Source organism: Electrona antarctica (assembly GCF_951216825.1).
Source record: "Electrona antarctica genome assembly, chromosome: 9".
NCBI classification, from domain to species: Eukaryota; Metazoa; Chordata; class Actinopteri; order Myctophiformes; family Myctophidae; genus Electrona; species Electrona antarctica.
In genome coordinates, this window is record NC_136790.1 from 5539221 (window position 1) to 5549048 (window position 9828).

The following is a 9828-nucleotide window of genomic DNA, read 5'->3' on the forward strand; positions in this document are numbered from 1 at the left end:
CCGATTTTGGGCATGTCATTCATTATACACAAACATTTAAAACTTTGTATTTTTCACATTTAAAAAAAATAATAGCAAAAATAGCAGATAACAAGCTCACAATGCAAAGATGTGACGTGTTGTGAACTTGTAGATTGTCTATTTTCACTGCGAATACAGGTGTGCCTTGAGATTTTGAGTTGCCCATTGGTGTGCCTTGGGCACGGTTTGAAAACCACTGCGGTAATCTATTCATAGCCTTTACAACGTGTATACATCTGCTGTGCTTGCCTACCTGGTCGTTCTAGAAGTATTTCAACTTAAAAGCACAAGCTTGATGTTATCTTCCCAAAGGGTTAGTGGAAGTCTGATGACAAACTGCCATTCTGTAAATGTCCAAATTGGTCTAAATGTTAATGAACTTGTTTTGTTTTTTTTAGATGTGATACTCAAGCTCTTCTGGTGCATATATGTGAACAATAACAGTGATCTATCTAGTTTGAATTTTGTGTGAATTGTTGTGGATGTACATTTTGTGTTGGTGTGCCAATAAGATGTGAATTGTAGCATAATGTAGGCTCATAACTAAACATACTGTAAACAAAAATAAAACAAAACAAATGTGTAATTGTGCATAAACCTGTCTGTTCTTATTTCAACAGTCTCAAAGTTTGCTTTTCTTTCCAAGGTAGAGGTAGGGTGGGTGTCTTCAGTACATGAATGCATCATCAGCATTTTTCTAGGTCATGTTGACAGAAAGGAAGGTGTTAAATTCCAAGTTGAACAATGTGCCCTTATCAGTTACATAACAAGGTTAACATGGTTCTACCATTCTTCAGATTCAGATAAACATGATGGTTTAGTTACACAAAGTACTCTTGAGTTGCTTTATACTCGAAGGGCTCTTTTCAACTATGAAGGGTTAATCCAAACATTTTCCAGAAGGTAGAAAGTTTACGTTTACATTTGAACATAAAACCAAAACCCATAGCCCGTCAGGCAGAAACATCATACCTCCATATTTCACCTTTTGTTTTGTTGTAAATTAAGTCATTACAAGCTTGTAGATGGATTTTTTTTAAACAGTTGAGGTTTTCACCAAACAGTGGCGATATAAGAAAGCGAAGCTGTGTACAAGCTTGTATTCATTTTTAAATGTACTTTCTACACCAGAACAGTACCACCCCCAGAGCAGAGCCCAAAGTCAACTTTGAAATAACAAATAGCTGATTTGAGCACACCTGCCTATTTTCTTTTACCTTTAATACCATCAACTTTTTATTAATTGGGCTATATCCTTACATGTGCTAAGATATCGATCTGGTTGTAAAAAACCTCACTGACACAGGTGCTGCTTATAGGATAAGTTTAATATAGTTGCAATACAAAAATGAGACAGAATACACAAAAATAACACAGAAAATATGGTAACAGTTCCAAATGCACAATGTATAGTAACAGTTCCAAATGCACAATGTATAGGCAAGTGCTCATTTTGGCCATGAGGTAAGTTAAGGCATACACCAAAAAGATGGCCGACTTCAGACTCAGGGTCTACCTGCTACCAAACAGTGGAAAATATGCTTCAAGTTTATTTTGTTACCCTCTCAACTTAAGGTAAGCTCTAAAGTCATGAGGACAAACACGCACACAAGTATCATACGGTGCATAAATACAGCTCATGTAATGGTTCAATAACAGAAAACTCAAGGCTGTTGATAGTTTCATAAAACTACTGCAGGATCAAGCTAAGTACATAATAGGTTGTCATGGTTTTGTGAACCATGTGGTCCACAACTCAGATGAGAGTGTCAGTCACATTTCTTATGAGGAAAAAGTTAGGCCCCATTTTTCTCCAAACTGTAAGTACGGTACATTTCATTCAAAGACTCGAGGTTGCAATTAAATTCAGAGAAAATAAAATCACACTAATGTATCAACCATGCAAGTGTATTTTACATATTCCAACAAAAAAAAAAAAAGGGGAAAAAATATATATAATATTTTATATATACATTTTTTTTCTCATCTTGTCACTTAGCTGAATTAATTCCAATCTCCACTCCCTCACAGAGGGAGAGATAAAGGACTGCTGCTAGCATCAAAAAAAACTGCAGCCCTCAACTCCTAGTCCAATAAGGCTGATGGCTTCAAAGGCCAAAATTGGTCACAGCACATAGAAGGTATGGAAGTGCAACACAGCCATTTGACCATACAGGAAGTTTTTTAAAACAAAATCTTGTTTTTTTCTCCTTTCCTTTTAACACTGACGGTCAACTGACGAATAAGAGCAGTCTTTTCTTATTTTAATCTGTGGATACAGAGATGGTCCTTTACTGATGGTAGCTGCCAGTAACTGATGTACTTCAATCAGAAGTGGGTCCTGTGCATAGCCAGCTAGCTACTGCTACTGTAGGTGTGGTTGACTGTAGTGCCTATGGCGATAGCACCCTCATGGGAGAATAATTGTCCAGGATATATTCTCCAACGCCAACAAAGTACATGACCTGTGCGATGCCAAACAGTGGTGCGATGACCAGTGCCCGGCAACCCGCGCCTTTCATGAAGGCAGATGGTCCCTCAGTCCGCATGATCTTTCTGTGGGCAGGCACACATAAGGGAGACATTACAATAAATGGTAAATGGTGCATTTATATAGCGCCTTTATCCAAGGCGCTTTACATAGATTGTGCATTACATTCACACACACACATTCATACACCGATTGTGGCAGAAGCCATGCAAGGTACCAACCAGCACATCGGGAGCAATTTGGGGTTCAGTGTCTTGCCCAAGGACACTTCGACATGTAGACAGGAGGAGCCGGGATTCGAACCGCCGACCCATGGATCATTGGACGACCTGCTCTACCTCCTGAGCCACAGTCACCCACAGTTGTTACAATGACTGTAACAACATAACATCAGCTAACAGGGCAAGAATGGTCCTGTTGTCTTACCTCACACAATCTGCAACACTGTTGTAGGTCTCCTCATTTGCTGCTTTGTTCATAGACTGCAGTCTGGTTTTCACCACTGGGGGGAGGTGGAACTACATTAGTAACAGCCAACAATAACTGATATATAACTGATTCTGCTTTATAGAATAGACACAAAATTGTGAATGCACTGCTGAAACGCACCATCAACAGGGTTAACAGCAATTGCAGCAGTAGATCCAGCCACACAGCCAGAGAGGAAGGCCCAGTAGAAGGGTGAGGACTCGTCTATACTGGGTTTACCCAGGCGATTCAGGTTGGCAAACAGGGGGAAGTAGACCATTGAGAAGGGAACATCTCTATAAGAAAGAGAGAGAAATATTATAATATTTTTTTAAACCAATGAGTTTCTTAGGATCAAAGTTGTTAGTTGAAAGACAACAATCAGTGAGAGCCTACCTCAAGATAGTGGCTCCCAGGCCTTTGTAGAGCCCCTGGATGCCCTGGGTTTGAAACAGCTCCCTGGCAATCGCAATTGCAGACACTGCCCGGGGAGCTGGCACCACGTTGTAAGATCGGCTGAGCATTGTGTTGGTGGCCACCAGCTTCGTGGGAGACATCACAACTGGCACTCTCTGCTGTGCCACTGTACAGAAGTGTTACACATTAATGATGAAATACAGTACTACACAGTGGACAGTCTCAGAGGATCGTTCCCGTTTGCTCACCTAGTCTGCCTGCATCCTGCAGCTGTATCTTGAGCATTTCCATGGGCGTTGTAATGACAACTTGGCACATGCCAGCACCACAACCTGCAAGCATCTCTTTGAACACAGTCAACCCTTTCCTGAAGGAAGCAAACAGACAGACAGACAGACAGCTTAGATAATTCAAGTCATGGGATTTGAGGCATTGTGATTTTCAAGGGGCAAACCATATCGCTTACCCATCTTTGTTTAAGTGTTGGCGGAAAAAGTCATTGGCCGCTAGCTTGATTGCCTTCTCTGGGGTGACCAGGGTCAGATTTACAGCAGCACCTGAGAATGAAAAGAATACTGCTAAGTGATGCGTTTACAGACCAGCTTATCAACATGACATGTCACAACATTACCATAAAGCATTCCCCACCATTATCATCCCATCATTTGAATGTAATCAAAAGAGGAATAATCAAATACAATAACAAATGCAGAACTCAGTATTATCAGACATGGTGATGATTAATGGAGGGGGATTAATTCTAATAAATAATTTCAATGACAGGGGTGAGAGACGAGCATAAGTATCACAGTCAATGAAAAATAAACTATGAATCATTTATGGGGGGGATGCAGAAGTTCAGAAAGAAAAGACCAGAATTATGTTTTCTTAACACGATACATGAAGGACTTTATGAGAATGGAATATATATGGAATCTACAAGTCAGTCAAGTGGGTTAATGATGGTTAAGAACAAAGATTTAGAGACGAGTGCTACATGAAAATGAATTGGGAGGTTAGTAAAAGGATTGGCTGAATCCACTTGTCTCAAAACAGGACCAGACATTCTGCCCTCTCAGACGTTGAATAAACTTGGATCAGAGTAAAGCCATGTGCTGTAGCATGTGCCATTTCCACAACACATAATAATTATAACAATGCATCTGCAAGTCCAAGAGTATTCAAGCTGTGGGAGCACAATCTATGGTCAAGACATGAGGATTTCATGACAAGACTCTGGACAGAAAGTTGAGGGATAGTGAAAGAGTAAAAGATGTGTTAATCTAGTTAAGGAGTCAAAATACAGAACAAATAAGGAAATCAAAATAACAAAACAGTAACTGTGCCTAGGTTTAAATAGAGCAGTATTGTAAGAACCATTTAAAAGCTTTGCCTCCAGCGTGGCTGCGCCTTATCGGCTAGCCCTCAATATCCCAGGGGGACCCATGTTCTGCAATATGAAAAACACAGATGCAAACAAACCGCAAACCTAGTTTTTCCTATTACATTAAAGTGCTAAGCAGTTAATGCATTCCAATTTCTACCGACTGCATAAATGCTACATAACAGTTTAAAACAATCTTCTAGGGGATACAATTGCAAATCTGGTTTATGAGACTGTTTTACCTACATCATTTGCCTACACAGTGTACACCAATTATTATTATTATTATTATAAGTAAACCATGCACTGAAATATAGAAACATTAGATTCCAAATCTAGGTATCATCCCAAAATCATACCAGGCAATTATAGGATTGGAACATGAAACCGGCTTATTTATATCGTTATTTTTATGGCAGTCAACAGAGCCAAATGTTTTAAAGTCTTACCTCTATACATTCCAAAATAGCCTTCAGATCGAACTGTCTTGATGAGGCAGTCCACCCTTTACAAAAGAAAAATGAGTAATGATTAATAAATAATATATAGATAATATAGAGAGAGCGATACACATACTTGCATTTCCATGTGTTAAGTGTAGATCACAAAAACCCCAGATATGAAAATAATAATCTATATCACAGCCCAGTAATTTTCCCAATTTCCCCTACAGAAAAAAAGATGGCTGCTCTGCTCAAAGGGTTAATGTTGTGGTACATTTCCACTCTCACTGGCACTGCACATTCCAAAGGATTAGGCTACTCACTGGTCAGGAATGGTACACAATAATGGGATAGTTGACATAGTTGACCATGCGTTTAAAATAGGGATGCTCCGATCTGTTTTTTTGGGACCGACACCGATTGTTTTTCTCATGATCAGCCGATACCGATAGGTCCGATACTGATCTTGTGAAATGTTGCACATTTTAATATTTCCAAAATTATCATATGTCAAAACCCACGTCAAAACTGTTCCCGTGTGTGGGGAGGAAGGGGAGAATGTTTAGGCCCATCACAAAAATGCTTTATACTCTATATCTGATTGACATTTAACCACTTCAATGGTGTAAAAGACCAGTTTCTCCAGATAGGGTAAATTGCCGATCACAGATTGGGTAAATGCCGATTACCGATCAGAGTGAATATTGGCCGATAACCGATCAGAGTGAATATTGGCCGATAACCGATCAGAGTGAATATTGGCCGATAACCGATCAGAGTGAATATTGGCCGATAACCGATCAGAGTGAATATTGGCCGATAACCGATCGCTGGCCGATTATCGGAGCATCTCCAGTTTAAAATGAACTTTGAAACGTGTCACAGTGACACATATTTCAAATGACCATGTGTGTCAAACCTTAAAGCAGCATCATACAAGTACTGAATACCAATGACAACATTACAGAAGAAAACTCACATGTTTTTGTAGACCTGCTGCCCTGGTCTCTGGTTCTGTAACCTCGTCTTTGCCAGGTCAATGGGGAACACACATGTAACCCCAACAATACCAGCAATACCCCCATTAATGAGTTTGGCTGGCAGGCTGTGAGAGGAAAAGCAAATGCGTTACAATATAAACACCATACCTCAAAGATACATTATTAAATTAGATAAAACGTAGGCCCTATTTTCACTGCAAAGGGCCATTGCAGTCATACAAGCGCACACAAATCGAGGCTTAGATCTGCTATTTTAGATTTGTGTTTGCTTTTGTCTACAATGACATAACCAAAAGTGGACTGTGGTTTACATATTAAACGTGGTTAAATTAAATATATATGAACATTTTAAATTACAGTGAATGAGGAACAGAAATAGTTACCTGATCTGCTGTTGAGGCATGTTGACTTTTAGGAAAGTGTACAATAGAAAGATAACGTGGAAGATGTATAATCAAGTAGTAGATTCCAAGTGGACTTGAATTAACCTAAAAGGGGATATTAATTGTATGAGTTCAAAGGCAACCACAAACACACTGACACACATCTGATAACATTGATGCGAGGAGACAGGTTACACGCTAAGCCTATCCCACGCATACATTAGCGGCTTTGTCTTATCTAATACACACACAGACTAGTAACATGACACTCGGTGGGCGTGTCCTGACACGCATTCCGTTATTCCAAAAATGGGCAGTCTCATTCAGTTCAGTCAAATACTCAAATTACACTTCCCGACTCCCGTCAAAAGAATGGGCGAGGTTGCGGGCTTGACAGGTAAAGCAGGAGGGGGGAAGAATCCAACGATGGGTAGTAAACTTAAGTATTAATGTTACTTGATGAAACAATAAATGAAACACAAATGTGTTCCACAACCGTCGCCCCTCCCCCACACACACTTCTGTTATCTTGGAGAGCGTTGTTCACTGTTGTCATCTGCACTGTGTCTATGAAAGTATTGAACGTATAGTTGCCCGGGTACGTACACAATCAAATATCAGAAAGAAACACGAAACAGTAAACCGTTTTGGTTCTGAACATCAGTACACCCGGCGGGAATACCCATTCTGATTCTATCTTGGCGATACGAAAGAAAGAAAAACTATCATCTAGTGATTCTAGTCAATACAATAATCGAGCATTTGTTACTCACCTAAAACAGATGTTTCTTTCAGTGAAGTTGTTCGTTATTATCTCGTGTACGGTGTTAAGTGTAGTTGGTTGGTTGATGAAATGCCACTTCTCTGACCCGGCACTCAAATAAGTAAGAAGAGAACAAGCGGTGGAAATTTCCATTCACTTTCAAGTGTGTAGAGGCGGGGTTTAACCCAAGTCTGGACGGCCGTGCTGATCCAGCCAATAAGGTACATCTTTCCTTTCCACGCTGGCCATTGATTGGCTCAAAAAAACGTCCGTATGTGGTCCCAACCTATGGTCCCAACCCCCCCGTGGGCATTTAATACCGGAACATATCCAGGATCAGTTTTACTCAACGAGAAAATGACAGCATTCACTTTGGGTGACGAACTGTCACCGACCCACGGCCAGTCTATTGTCTACTCTCACTCTGGACATGCCATAGTATTAGTTTGTTCAAGTTTGTTGTCACAACATTATAATTTCATCATGTTTGGAGGTGTATTGTATGTGTACTACTACTACTAGGTTTTCCCAGACAATATGTTTGGTAAACACTTACATTTAAGGATGCGAAAAGGAATTTACTATTACAGGCTCCGCCTCAGCAAAGTCCGCATGCCCACTTTATCTTCCTAGAGAGAGGTGTTCAGACATGAATATATGACTAGAGGCATTTAAACAGGTTTAACTTAAACCTGTTTAAACACAATGCAGGCAATTTACAATTTAGGCATTTAGCAGACGCTCTTAATCCAGAGCGATTTACATTAGGCAGGAACAAAAGTATGGGAATACATCACATATATAAAATGCATTTATCAAGAAACATGCGTAAGCTAAGAACGTAACTAGAACATATCTATATAATGACACTATACATATTAACTATACATATATACTATACTATGCTATACATATGTAGGCTACTATGATGTGCTATGACTATATACAATGCAATTATTGTGCTGTCTACATGACATGCTATAAGTCTGTTTCAAATGCTATCTAAGTCTAAAAAGTGCTATCTAAGGGGGTAGGATAAGTGCTATGGGCCATGATGGAGTCTGAAAAGGTGGGTCTTCAGACTACGGCGGAAGATTGGGAGTGATGCCGCGGTTCGGACTGCAACGGGGAGTGCATTCCACAGTTTTGGGGCCAGAAGGGAGAAGAGTTTGGGACGTGTGGAGCGTTGGCCCGGCGTTTTTAGTGAGGGTACTTCCAGCTTTCCTGCGTTGGCAGGCAAATTATGCAGCCGAACATAACTTTCAGAAATGTAGGTCACCTTATAAGGCAAGGTAGGATTATTATGTAATTTGACAAATGGCACAATTTTACACAATTACACTATAATTTAGTTAGTAATCACTTGGCCCTTATCCAACAAGGAGTCAGGAGGAGTCAGGACTCAACTCAACTCAAACTTTATTTATAAACGAAAGAGCACATTTACAATGACAAAGGGTCAACCAAGTGCTATAGGAGGTCAGAAGGAGGTCAGATTAAAACAAGGCAATAAAACTGCATATGGTGCCTCATTTGGCCCCAGCCTTTTGAGGGCCACGTTTGTGACATGTGTTAGCCTACCTCATGAATATACCGGATCAGATACATTTTTAGTTGCAGGTTTTTCTTTATTTGTACATGGAATATGATGATTTAACACATTCTAAGCAAAAAGGCATTTGTTGCCTTATTATAGCCAATACAAAACAGGAGAAGATAATATATATCTTCCCGTAGTGGCTGCCTGTCTGTTAAAAAGGGCTAATTTGAAGATTGTGCTGATAATTTTAAGGCACTTCAAGGCCTAGCCCTTATTTAAAATTATTAAAGTGATATTTAAATGGTAAATGTTTTGTTATCACTATATTGTGATAGTGTTACAGTTCCAATTTTGTCTGCTCAATTATTTGTGTCTTCACTTCCAATTTCACTAAATCTGATTGTATGTTTAATCAAGAGCTGGAAGGATGGGGATCCTTGTGTTACTGAACACAGCTGAGAACTATTTAATACTTATTAGGTTGAATACTTGTACTCCTGTACTACTTGTACTCCTGTAAACAAAGTCTGATCCATCCATGTTTGTCTGTTCCAACATCATTGCCACGTTTTGTTTTGGTTTCCATTTTATTTGTTTTGTTAGAAAAATAAACATGTATTATGTTGTATGCATCATTGTTGTTTCCCTCTCCTGTAATGTCTGTGCTAACCCGGGGTTCTTTTAAAAAAACAAAATAAAAAGTTGGTCACAAAAAAAAAAAAAGAAAAGAAAAGCACGTACCCTACCTTTAATAGTAATACCTTGTATTACTTGTTAACTGATTTCTGTTCTCCCCAATTTATTTACTCTCTCCCCATCCCCATGCCACCCCACTTCCTGTATTTGCCAACCCCTACTGTTGCTCTTTGGGAGAGTGTACAACCATGTCTCCTTTGGTGCATTTGGAGCCATAATCC

The 9828-nt window shown here is 39.6% G+C and overlaps 1 protein-coding gene across 1 annotated transcript; it reads right to left on the reverse strand.

The window, feature by feature from the left end:
* Positions 1-1361: 1361 nt before the first annotated feature.
* slc25a55a (solute carrier family 25 member 55a) lies at positions 1362-7517 on the reverse strand. Its single transcript, XM_079510320.1, has 10 exons — positions 7382-7517; positions 6609-6713; positions 6204-6329; positions 5231-5286; positions 3864-3954; positions 3646-3764; positions 3377-3563; positions 3122-3276; positions 2939-3014; positions 1362-2577 (listed from the first exon to the last, which is right to left on the reverse strand). Exons 2-10 carry the CDS (start codon positions 6626-6628, stop codon positions 2415-2417), a joined length of 993 nt encoding a protein of 330 aa, XP_079366446.1. The 5' UTR covers positions 6629-6713; positions 7382-7517; the 3' UTR covers positions 1362-2414.
* Between the last annotated feature and the right edge of the window lie 2311 nt (positions 7518-9828).